Source organism: Hemibagrus wyckioides, linkage group LG26 (assembly GCF_019097595.1).
Source record: "Hemibagrus wyckioides isolate EC202008001 linkage group LG26, SWU_Hwy_1.0, whole genome shotgun sequence".
NCBI lineage: Eukaryota > Metazoa > Chordata > Actinopteri > Siluriformes > Bagridae > Hemibagrus > Hemibagrus wyckioides.
The window spans coordinates 16,579,267-16,592,088 of NC_080735.1; the positions used below are offsets into that span (position 1 = coordinate 16,579,267).

Consider the following 12,822-nt stretch of genomic DNA (forward strand, 5'->3'; position numbering starts at 1 on the left):
TATAGCTGTAGCTTGCTTTTCGAAATATTTCCATACATGGACTCAAGAAAACTTTGGTTTTAAAGCCACACCCACTTTCTAATTTCCGTACAAAGACTTTCCTTTCACAGTAAATACAGTTTAGTCTTGCTACAACTTAATTCCTGGAAAACCTGATCAAATTCACACTCATTAAAATGGCTAATATGTATTATTTGATATTGGACAGGAATTCAGGATCTTGCCCAAATTCCTTCCTCTTCAGAGAGCCTTACCATCTGCATGGGAAGTGTGTTCAGGGCCCAGCGCTCGTAATTGGAAGCGTCCTGGCAAGCTGTCAGATTTTTTTTCTCTTTTTTTGGTGAGTCAAATTAGTCGACTCATGTGAGTTAAGGTCGTCTAGACCAAGTTGGAGTCTTGTCACCTGTAAATTGGCTCGCTCTGGAAGTTCCTCACCTCATATATTTCAAAGAGCAATTAAACGCACCCTCTCCGGCTGCACGGCCGTAGTCCGTTAATTTTCTAAATATAAACAGTGTTTACCTCCAGAGGGAATATTTACTTGTTTATGGCTGTCAGAATGTGGTCAAGTGCCACGACGATGCAGTTAGAGGAATGAGAGAAATGAGCTTGTGTGTGGAAATGTTTGGTCTGGCAACTGTCTGCATCATTAATATAACCCTGTAAGAAAAATGTGTTGAATGAAATTAAATTACTCTAGAAATAGAAATGAAATGAGATTTTTAAAACTCTTTTTCAGCATTGAACGTCTTTGTCATGTCTCACTCCACAGTGGAGGTTAATCTGAAGCTCATAAGAAAGTAGACACTCAGAGCTTTAAGATTTCATGAGTGTTTCTGTTTTTCTCTAGCCTACTAGAGGCGATATATTCATTGAAAAGTTCCCAAAAACGGTTCACTTTTTCCACACAAATGTTTGTATCTCCAAAGTAAATGTTGATATCAAACCCGTTTCTGCTCTCTGAGATGTTCTACAAGTGTTTGTTCACCTAAAAAGCAGCTCATCTTCAACCAGTAAAATTCTGTGTAAGGTTCTCCAACAGAGGGAAAAACACACGTCTATAACACACACCGAAAGCCGACAGACTCATTTTAGATCAGACTCACAGCCTGAAAATCATTCTTTTGTTTATACTGATTAAAAATGTCCCATAAGTCCATTTCCATTCCATTACAGGTGTAATAGAACACCAGGATACTGGTGAAAAGGGTTAAAGTGGTTTAAAGGGTTAAAGTGTCTATAGAGAATCCTTTTCTGTATCAGAGAAGGTTGGGAGTAGAACCGTTTTAGGCAACAAACAACCTTTAACTATATATAAAATATATTAGTTTGTTATCCCTTTCTTTATTTCCAATGGAACATCAAAATGGAAAGTCAGAACCATTTCAAGTTCAAGTCAGTTTATTTGTTTAGATCTTTTAACAGTGAACATTGTCTCCAAGCAGCTTTACAGAAGTATAAAAACATACAATAAAAATGATAAAGTTTGAAGTTACTATTTATCCCTAACATTTATCCCTAATGAGCTGGCCTGAGGTGACGGTGGTGAGGAAAAACTCCCTGAGATGATGTGAGGAAGAAACCTCGAGAGGAACCAGACTCAGAAGGGAACCTCATCCTCGTTTGTGAGACACTGGACAGTAAATAATGTAAATGTTGATAATGTCCTTTCTGCAATAGCAACCAAGAGCTAATTGGCCGTTCCTCCAAAAGAGTTGTTACAAAACTTCCTGGATCTTGCATGGTTCCTGAAAGAACCTTTATATCAATAAGAACAATTTGGGTTGATACACAGATAGTTTTGGATAGTTAACAGATCTTAATCTCTGAAAAATAAAGGTTCTTAAATAGTTTTTTCAGCAGGTATTGTTCTCTGGAGAACCGTTAACATCCATGGGACGTTTCCATTGCACAGAAGGTACTTTTTAGCAGAAAAAGGTTCTTTAGACTATACTTTTTTACATAGAACTAGAATAAAAGGGGTTGCTTTGAGAACCATTTACTGAAAGGTTCTTTGGAGAACCTAAAATGGTTCTTCTATGGCATTGCAGTGAAAGCATATTTTTGGTTCCTCTTTTAAGAGTGTAACTCCTTAAAAGGAGTTATGAAGAACCTTTAGAGAACCTACGAAGAACCTTTAACATCCATGGGATTTTCTATTGCACAGAAAGGTTATTTGTAGTGGAAAAAGGTTCTTTAGATTATAAACCTTTTAATGGAGCTAAAATAAAAGGGGTTGCTTTAAGAACCATTTACTGAAAGATTCTTTGGAGAACCTAAAATGGCTCGTCAATGGCATTGGGGTGAAAGTCCGTTTTGGGTTCTTGTAACTTCTTAAAAGGATTCTACTTAGAAAAGGTTCTAACCATAGAAACCAGGTTCTAACCATCTAACCATGAGGAAATATGGTTAGGGATGTATCTGTTTTAGCTTGCTAGATAGAACCTTTATGGTTTCCCATAATAACCTTGATAATAAACTTGATAACCTTTAAGAGTTCTAGAGTCAGCCTCTTTGCTTGGAGTGTGTGTGTGTGTGTGTGTGTGTGGAGCAGACTGAACATCAGATAAATAAATAGTAAATATCTGAAAATGTTTGGAGAATCCAGAACTGATTAGTCCTTGTGAAATTCTCCTGTGTAATTGAACACATGGTTCTCAGCACACACAGCTTGAACTCAGTTAATGGAAGTAAATCAACATCTCGTCTAACGATGAATTATTGTACATCATGCTGAAATCAGACCTCTGGTGAGAAGGTTTTGACCGCTGGATGAGCTCCAGCGGCGTTTGACATCTTTATTGAACACCAGGGCCTCCATTCACAAGTCTGACGCTCCTCATTGAAGCTCTGACGAAATCTTACTCTCATATAAGCGTGAGTGTAACGCGCTGGTGCGTGTGAAAAGTGCGGGACTGCCTCCTTACTGAAGGCGGACACTGCGCTCTCTGCGTCAGCGCGCGCACCGCACACCTCATTCATTTCCCCCAGACTGTGCCTGGTGTTTGTCTGGTGCTCCTGCGTAAAGGTAAGAGACACTTTTCCACTCAGTTCATACACGCAAACGCTGTTGTACACAAATATGTACATTTTAACGATTTAAACTCCAAAGTAGAGTGCGTGACAGCACAATTATTCACTTTTACAGAGCAGGTGATAAAAATCTCACGCGCTGGATAGCAAACTTGGGATGTGTAATGTAAAATGAAAACGAGAATAAAGGACTGAAACTAAATTTGGAGCTCAACAATTAGTTGAATTAACGACGCACGCGATCATTGTGCTTAATGTTCGTAATGTAAAAATGTTGAAACCATGCACAGGAATAAAAATTAATGTAGGAGGATTTTTTGCTGTTGGGTTGAAATCCGGTTGCTCAGATGTGAACTGTTGATCAGCTGTGTGTCGGTCGCTTCTCTGTCTTCTCTCCTCTTTTCTCCGCGCATCAGGTCTCCTCCATGTCATAGAGGTGTTCAGAAGCGCAGTGAAGATGGCCATCCATGTGGAAGGGCTGGTCGCGATTGTCATCTTCTACTTGCTCATCCTCGGTGTGGGAATATGGGCTGCCTGGAAGAACAAGAACTCCGGCGTGGAGGAGGGAGCGGACCGCAGTGAGACCATCATGGTCGGAGGAAGAGACATTGGACTGTTTGTGGGAGCGTTTACCATGACTGGTACGAACATAAAGCATGTGCTTAATCACTTTAGAGAAAGAAATCTATTATTATTATTATTATTATTAAAACTCTTTTCCTTTTAATTTTTTTACTTATTTATTTATTTGTAAACCACGGATATTTAATGACTCTTTTTTTTTATTTCCCTCTCTATAGAAAGCCATGCGTTTTTGCGCGTCAGTAAAACTGATGAACGGAACAGAGTCGAGTTTTTGTATTTTGTTTTAATATTTGCTTTTTGTGAAGTGTTAATACATAAGTACTTATACTTAGTACAATAAGTACTTTTGGAGATTTGCGGAGATGCAGCTTTAATGTTGTTCAATTAAGATAAACATATGGTGCTTTTATTCAGGTGGGCTTAAACACACTTAGAAATAAAGGGAGACTACTTTTTCTTGCCCCTGGATTGGATCTTTATCCCTTTCTCGTGGAAGGGTTCATGTGGTGCACATTTGATGAGCTTTTTAGACATATGAAGCTGCACCGGTGGCCCTTAAATAATCCAATTATAAATATTATATACATGTTATAAAGAGGAAAAGATATTTTCACGCCAGCGAAGAGGAAAAGGAAAAGTTCCTATATTTCAGGGATTGCAGGCTAGAGATTTAATAAGATTGTGTTTCTGCATTTTATCTATTTAGTTGATGTGTCAGGTTAAATAGAAGTGTGTGTGTGTGTGTGTGCTGAATACTTTATTATATTTGCAGCTACATGGGTTGGAGGTGGATACATTAACGGCACGGCTGAGTATGTGTATCTGCCCGGGTTCGGCTTGGCCTGGGCGCAAGCTCCATTTGGATACGCCATGAGTCTCGTACTTGGTAGGATAATTAATGAGAACACGATTTATTATTATTATTATTATTATTATTATTATTATTATTATTATTATTATTATAACTATTACTACTACTACTACTACTATCACGCGCCCTCTCCGGTACTATACTTCCAGGCACCTCCCAATTAAGGCTAATGAATCATCATCATCATCATCATCATCTTTTCTATATTCTTAATGATATCTATGTCCTGTTCTCTCCTGACATAAAGGCGGCCTGTTCTTCGCCAAGCCCATGCGCTCCCGTGGCTACGTCACCATGTTGGACCCTTTCCAGCAGCTGTACGGAAAGCGCATGGGCGGCCTGCTCTTCATCCCCGCGCTCATGGGGGAGATCTTCTGGTCGGCCGCCATCTTATCAGCCCTCGGTAAGGAACAGAGGGAGATCAATCAATTCGTGATCCTGAATAAGGGGGAAAAACCGATAGCAGTTCCACAGAGAGGTTGGTAAAGTTTCAGAGAAACGACTGGGTGGACCAGTGGCACACGTTTAGAGGATAAACCACAAGATAAAGATCAGCCTCGGTTTGTTTTTGCCTTTGATATAGGGAGTTAAGATGTATTTTATATGTTCCGTGTATATGTTTGTTTAGATTTTCTCACCACGCAAAGAGTTCATTGGTTTTTGGAGGAATAACTCTATGCCTATTTAGTTGCATCATAATGCATTAATTAGCCCTTTACATTAGTAGGCTGGTCAGCTGCCCAGTTTAGAAGATAGCTAAAGGTAGATGTTTGGTGTCCACCTGTTGAACACAGGTTCCAAACTCTTTTCCTGGAGTATCATTTGTCCTATACATTTTACAAATATTTTCATCTAAACCCATATGCAATAGAGAAAAGACAAAACTGGGCAGTTGATGGTTAAGGATCCTGCTCAAGGTCCCAAAAAAAAGTGTCAGTTTAGCAGTGTTGGGATTTGACCTCACAACCTTACCAAAAACCACTCAGCTAATACTTTACATATATATATATATATATATATATATATATATATATATATATATATATATATATATATATATATATATATATATATATATACACATTTTTTACTGGCTTTCTTTTGTTAACAATTAATGACCAAGCCTCCCTGAGTTGAATCTGGTGTATTAGAGCAGAAAAAGTCCAAAATGTACAGAACAGCGGACCTCCATGATCCATGAAGCTGTATACCAAGGTACCACTATGGGTCCACTATCATTCCTCTTATAATGAAGCCTTTTGTTGTTATCTGTTATAACCATTTATGCTTTAAAATATTCTTTTCTCACTAATTGGCTGTACGATTTAATGGCTTTAAACTGAGAGATTTTCAGCTCATATCACCCTGTTCTCAGGGGCACAAGTGGGTAAAGATGATTCAAAGGACCCAGTTAGCCCAAGAGGATCCTAGAACATAGAAAATTTTCTCTTATTTTAGCCTGCAAACTTTTGCCCTTTAGAGTTTTCTTTGAATTTCGAACAATCTAATCAAATTCTAGTTCGAAGGAAATAAATGGTGTATGGTTAATATGTGAGAGTAAATAATAAATGGAATAAAGGTTAATGAAACCAAAGGGAGCTGAACAATCTTAGAACGTTTTACGGATAATCTAGGCTTTCTTTAAAACTCTTACGAATGTGTCAGCATTGAAGAGCCTGGCTACTTCTTAATCACAAACCATTTCTATTTTTTTTCCCCAACAGGAGCAACGCTGAGCGTCATCGTGGACATCAATATTAACATGTCAGTCATCATTTCGGCCCTCATCGCCATTTTCTACACCCTGGTTGGCGGTGTTTACTCTGTGGCCTACACAGACGTGGTTCAGCTCTTCTGCATCTTTGTGGGATTGGTACATTCACATTATTGAATCATATTTACAATAGAGTTGTGGAAGATGGCCTGTTGAAATCAATTTATTTTCTGATTCCTCTGTCACTGGGTGCATCCATCTGATATTCTCATTAGTGTAATATCTGAATGTCTGCAGGATTAATATGGAGTTATCTTTGTAACCTTCAGATAAACTGATTAGCTTTCAGAATCGATCCGACCCGGTCAAGGTCACCGCAAGGTCAAATGTCCGAAATATTTATTTCCAGCAACTTCCTTCCTTGGCTGAAGTACATTTTGAGTATAATGGAAGAATACGAATTAGCAACAAGACGAAGAGCTCTTTGGCATCGAGTTTTAACTGTAACAGGATAGATTTCTTTCGTTAAAGTTTTGAGAACTGGTATTGTTTTAGAGCAAGATTAAGCTAATAAACCACAGCTTTATTAATTCATTTTCCGGAGCTAAATGTAGATGAGTACAATTCAGCATCATACGTAGTATCCAACTTGCCACATCCGACTGTTGTCCACAATTACATGGAGAATTTTTGACCAAATTGGTGTCAAAAACTACGAATTTTCAAGAGAAACTGCTTTGCAATATACACACTGGTATATATTTCTACATTGTTCTCCCACAGTAAGAAATGTAAAGAAATAAATGCTAGTCTTTTTTAAACAACTAACGTGTTCAAAGCTAATGAAAGTGTTTTTGTTCTCTCTGCAGTGGATCAGTGTACCGTTTGCACTGTCGAACCCTGCTGTGTCTGACATCGGCCTGACTGCAGTGAAGGAGCTCTACCAGGATGCCTGGCTGGGGTCGATCGAAAGCACTGATAAATGGATGTGGGCAGACAACTTCTTCCTTCTAGTGAGTGGAGAGTGTAGTTAACGTGGAAACGTGTCATCGTTTTACCGTAGAGACATTTCCTAATTCAAAGAAACATCAATGTATCATTGTGTAGGTGGCAGCCTGGGAAACCCTATAGGATGTTGCTGTGGCTGAATTTGACACAAAACACGACCAAATAGATTTTAACCAAATATATTTCACCAAAACAACACTGAAATGTTTCTATTTATATGCCTAGACTTTCATCCTACAAATTTTCCTGTTGTGTTACACACAGTTCTAAAAACAGTCGACTCTTTGGCATTGATTTTTACTCTTCTCCTTAGAGTAAATTTACTTCAGTTTAAGTTCTCTTACTGTTTTAGATCATTATTAAGCTAACAAACTTTAGTTTTATTCATTTATCTTACCAAAGGTTCCAATATTTCTGGAGCTGAATGTAGATGAAAATAGTCCTTCTGCCTGAACTAGCTGAGCTTGCTAGCTAAATGTGGTTTCCTTTATTATGTTTTGATCAAGCTACTTGCTGAATTTAGATTGTAATCAGATACCAGTTTTTGAAATGTTTGGTCAGTATGAAATCTTTCTTATCTCACTATTTTTTGATACTAGACACTAGAACTTTAAATTGTCATCAATATATGTGCAAAAGAAAAACATTTCAGCGTACACAGACCCTTCTCACATCTCACTGTGAGAAGAGCTTTCCCATGCTTCCACTCCTACAGTAAACGATATTATTGAATAATATTAAACGCTAGAATGTAATTGAACTCTGTGCCCTATTCCGAATGAAAGCAGCAAAAAGGAAACAATATGTATTTCTAAATGTCAAGGGCTTGTAATGAAATTGTAAAGCAAGTAATTCTGTCATCTCTGTGCTGCAAGAAAGGGGTAGCCAACCTCGGTTATGTAGGAAGGGTCACTTATGATCATCAAACTGTGACTGGATGCAAAAATATTGTGACTCGACTCACCGTAGAGCATGATGTTCCGTGTCAACCTGCATCTGAAAGATGAGATTTATGTTTATATGGCTATAAAGCCTGTTAACTTATTTGTCTTATGTCTTGCTGTTTGCGTGGTGTCTGCATTTACCATGCCGTTCTTGTTCCTAGATGTTGGGGGGAATTCCCTGGCAGGTCTACTTTCAAAGGGTTCTTTCTGCCTCTTCAGCTACCTACGCTCAAGTCCTTTCCTTCCTGGCTGCCTTCGGCTGTATCATTATGGCCGTACCGTCCGTCCTGATTGGCGCTATTGGGGCATCCACAGGTCAGCTGAAGCAATAGGAACTGAAAAATGGTCTTAACTATGGTTCACTGGCTTGATCCTTGATCTCATATAGCAATTAAAGTAGATCGGCCAAAAAGACTCTAAGGAAAGGTTGGGTATTTCTTACCCTATTTTAGAGTATAGAGTACAATATAGCTGATGTTAATCTGACACAAATAATCCAGCAGAGACACACAAACAGAGCCAACCCTTTATATTTTCAGTCAGTATAAACAAATGAATTATTTTATCCCTGATATCAAATTAGTCAGTTGGGTTTGTATGTAGAGTATCAAAGCTCACCCACATTGATAACTGCATTATTGTGTGTCTAACGCTACAGGATCAAATCCAAGAGTCTTCAGTTTGATGACTGACCAAACTCCAGCTCTCTAAGCATGGGAATATGGCATATTTTGTTGGCGTAACTTTCTTGAACACATCAGGCCAGCTTGCGAATGCACGGTAGTTTAGCACAGGCAAATCTCAAGGGAGACTAAAATAACACACTCTTGGAACACCCAGTCCCTTTAATAAATGTTCCATCCTTCTCATTTACATCATGACGCCGTTGTATTATCCAGGCTTGACTCACAAATCAATCATACAGGTGAAAGCAAAATTACCATTTTAAGTACGTAAATTCTCATTCCTGCTCAATATCTGTAACAGCACTGATGCCTGAATGTACTGATGATTATGTGCCAATTGCTGAACCTCACATGGGAAAATGTCTGATTGCTACAGTCTCTCTTTTTTTCTAAATGAACTCTCGCAACAGGGAGGTCTTTCCCCTGCCTGTCCTAACCCGGGGTGGCGGCCATGTTCCTGTCAGATCTCTAAAGAAATGTGTAAATAACAACAGCTGGTCTCCCTCATCTATTATTGAGGGCTTATCCGTTTAACGATGTGAACTCTGTAAATATTACATCTGAAGCAAGCCTGACGAATCAGATTTATTCTACTGATTTCCACCATCAAAGACCCAGTGTGGAACTGATGCGTTTGGCGTTTAGGAAATATCGCTGCAGTAAGAGAATAAAAATGTAGGATATTGTTGAATGTTGTGTTTTATAATTGGTATAGAAATTTGGCTTGAAGTGTTACATTAGAAAACTAAATTGGCACAAAAAAACTTGAATGAAATCCAAAACAGCTGAAATTAATATGGCATGAGAGGCTTTGGTCGGTTAAACGATGGCCAGACCACCATCTGTCTAACTGAAGAACATTTTGGGTTGGAGATTTTGATAATACTTTAGACGTATGTAGCCAGCTGGTGAAGTTCAACAGGACTCTGCAGGTTTTGCTTAGCAAGTCTGCCAAGTTTTTCAATTAATCATCCAAGTGTCTAAGGTTCTTCCCTTTAGATAAAACCTTATAATGTAAAAGGTTTAAAGCAGAACCTTGTCAGGAACTGAGAACATTTGAGAACCCTCTTAAAGTGTACATTAATATCCAGAAGGCACATTAGACTGGTTTTCCAACCTAAGTACAGTACACATTGTGTGGTTTATGGGCTGAAGATAACAGTCAAGGAACCAAGAACACCCAAGAACCTTTGAAAGTGAACATTGATATTCAGAAAGCATATTAGACTGGTGTTCCTACCTAAATGCAGTACACAGTGTAAGCGAATGTGTGGTTTATGGGCTGAAGGTAATGGTCATCTCTGTACTTTTGATCGTAGACTGGAATCAGACGGCCTATGGTCCGATCCCTCCCATGAAGAAGGACGAGTCAGAAATGATTCTTCCAATCGTGTTGCAGTACCTGTGCCCACCCTACGTCTCCTTCTTTGGGCTGGGGGCAGTGTCTGCTGCGGTGATGTCATCAGCTGACTCATCCATCCTTTCAGCCAGCTCCATGTTCGCCAGGAACATCTACCAAATGGCCTTCCGCCAGTCGGTGAGCACCCATTACACCCATTACATTAGTGTTGCAGAACACAATGTTAATTCTAACCTTCAACTGTCTGACTTTTAATAACGTGCATTAAAACTGATCAACACTCATCTCACACTCACTCAAACAATAAAACAATTCAGCCATATAGTATAATGTGAATTCTTTTTTCTTCAGCCGGCATTTCTGATCATTTTTTCTTTTTTGCTTTAGGCATCAGACAGTGAGATAGTCTGGGTTATGCGGATCACCATCTTTGTTTTTGGAGCTCTGGCGACGGCCATGGCTCTCCTGACGGGTACCGTGTACGGGCTCTGGTACCTAAGTTCAGACTTGGTCTACGTGATCATCTTCCCACAGCTTCTCAGCGTCCTGTTTGTGAAAGGCACCAACACTTACGGCTCGGTGGCAGGCTACGTCTTCGGACTGATCCTGCGAATCGGCGGCGGCGAGCCTTACCTCAAACTACCCCCTTTTATATACTACCCGGGGTGGTACATCATGGAAAAGGTGCACCACAGCACAGGGGAAGTGGAACATCTGATAATGCAAAGGTTTCCATTCAAGACAGTCTCCATGTTGGCATCCTTCCTGGGCAACGTGGCCTTCTCCTACTTGTTCAAGTACTTGTTTGAGAGTGGCAAACTGTTGGCCAAGTACGACTTCCTGGACGCGGTAGTGGCCAGGCACAGCGCCGAGATCATGGATAGGACCACACTGGTGAACAGGAATGTTATCGGGCTGAACGAGATGGCGCCGGTCCGGCCACGTCTCAGCGTCACTTTGGCCAGCACCTTCGGTAGGAAGGAAACCCTTACTGAAGAGGAGGAGGAGGACTCCAGTCCAGAGTCTCCTAGTCATGAAAATGAGTAATGACCACTACCTTTTCAATTAGGACTTTGGCCATGATGAGAAGGACAGCACCACGTTAGATGAAAGTCCTTGACAACAGATGAAAATGGACACTTTAACCATATGTATTGGATTTTCCATTGCTGCAGCAGGATAAGCCAGAATGACAAAACCAGGAGCAAACGTGGAAAGTAATGAGACATATTCCATCATGTATTACATCATTCCAATGGGAAGCAGGTTTGCTGAAGGTTCAATACGCTTCAGTATGGTATGTATAATCCCTGAACTCATTTTGCTCCTCTGCTCTGAGGGAAAATCCTAGATACTGTGACTCCAAGATTCCCATTCAGGCAATATTTATTTCTCCGAACCTTAACCTAGATCTGGACATACAGAGGTTTAAGGATACAGTGTAGCCCCATGTTATACAGTAGAGCATAGTTCATAGCATCTTATCATCTTGTAATTAAAATGTATTTAAAAAAATAGAATTATTAGCTGTTCCATTAATCTAACAAATTCTTTCCATCCCATCGATGATATAGGATATACGGCATAACTATGAGATAATTAGACATCCAGTATATTCATATTTTTTGTGTAAATTTGAGAACAGGATGGGGAACTCGATGTTACAATCGCCTTAACTCGCTGCGTCGTTCGAATAGGAATTTCAAATGGGTCCCTGCTCCCTATGTAGTGCACTATATATCAGTTGCGGGTGCCATTTCGATTTCAGCTTGATATTATGCAAACGGTCCGGCAGCCACTTTGTTAGGAAAGGAAGTCACTGCTGTAAAAGACTCGTAAAGGATATGTGCTGTGATATTTTATCTGCAAACTCATAACTGCGGTGTCTAGTCTGAGGTCGAGTCTGTGTTTATTTGTTGTCTTTTTGCAAACAGATTTGTGTGTGTGTATGTGTGATGTGTACATATATACTGTATATATTAATATATTTTAAAAATGTACAAATTCATAATTTTATTTTACTGTGTTGTTACATGGATCAGTGAGAAAAGAGGTTTTAGCCAGATAAATCCATATTTATTTATTTATTTATTTACTTACTTACTTATTCGTTCTGGCCTAGAAAAAAAAAGATTCTAAATGTAAAAGAAATCATAAATAAATTCTATTATAAAAGTTTAATGATTGTGTCCTGGTGCTACGTTGGAGCTCTGGAAGCAAGCGTGTTTCAGGGGGGAGACAAATAAAAACGTGACATTTAATGGGTCTAAAAATAGCTCCTAGGTTACTTACATTTTGTTAAGTGCTCTGGTTATATTTGCTGAGGTGGAGTGTATGAAGTGGGTGGTGGAGGAGGGAAAATAAAAATGGGAGGGGGTTGATTGGGGATAGGCGTTTTCTCCTCCACTGCGACAGTTTCTTGAGGGTGGTGAAGGTTGGGGGTTGGGAAAGATGATGATGATGGTGATGTTGATGATGACGTTGACGTAGATGATGCCACTCCACCCTCTCGTGTCCCTTTGTTCGTCCTCCGTCTTGTCCTTGGTCCGAAAGTTTAATCCAATTAAGTCGCCGTAGCTGCCAGAGATTCCATTGGCTAACAACAGCAAAGTGCACTTGTC

At 39.5% G+C, this 12,822-nt stretch overlaps 1 protein-coding gene across 1 annotated transcript; it reads left to right on the plus strand.

Moving 5' to 3' along the window:
- Window positions 1–362: 362 nt before the first annotated feature.
- Window positions 363–12,378, plus strand: slc5a7a (solute carrier family 5 member 7a). The gene is made up of 9 exons (XM_058380036.1): window positions 363–3,028; window positions 3,450–3,674; window positions 4,391–4,504; window positions 4,737–4,892; window positions 6,214–6,362; window positions 7,073–7,216; window positions 8,317–8,470; window positions 10,161–10,378; window positions 10,589–12,378. The coding sequence occupies exons 2-9, from the start codon at window positions 3,491–3,493 to the stop codon at window positions 11,246–11,248; spliced, it is 1,779 nt and encodes a 592-aa protein (XP_058236019.1). The 5' UTR covers window positions 363–3,028; window positions 3,450–3,490; the 3' UTR covers window positions 11,249–12,378.
- Window positions 12,379–12,822: the final 444 nt, after the last annotated feature.

What these genes read in the sequence shown, in the direction of transcription:
- slc5a7a (XM_058380036.1), top strand. Translation starts at nt 3,491, where the DNA reads ATGGCCATCCATGTGGAAGGGCTGGTCGCGATTGTCATCTTCTACTTG. An exon ending in CGCCATCTTATCAGCCCTCG is followed by an intron (nt 4,893 to 6,213) that starts GTAAGGAACAGA and finishes TTTCCCCAACAG; the next exon opens with GAGCAACGCTGAGCGTCATC. An exon ending in CGCTATTGGGGCATCCACAG is followed by an intron (nt 8,471 to 10,160) that starts GTCAGCTGAAGC and finishes TTTTGATCGTAG; the next exon opens with ACTGGAATCAGACGGCCTAT.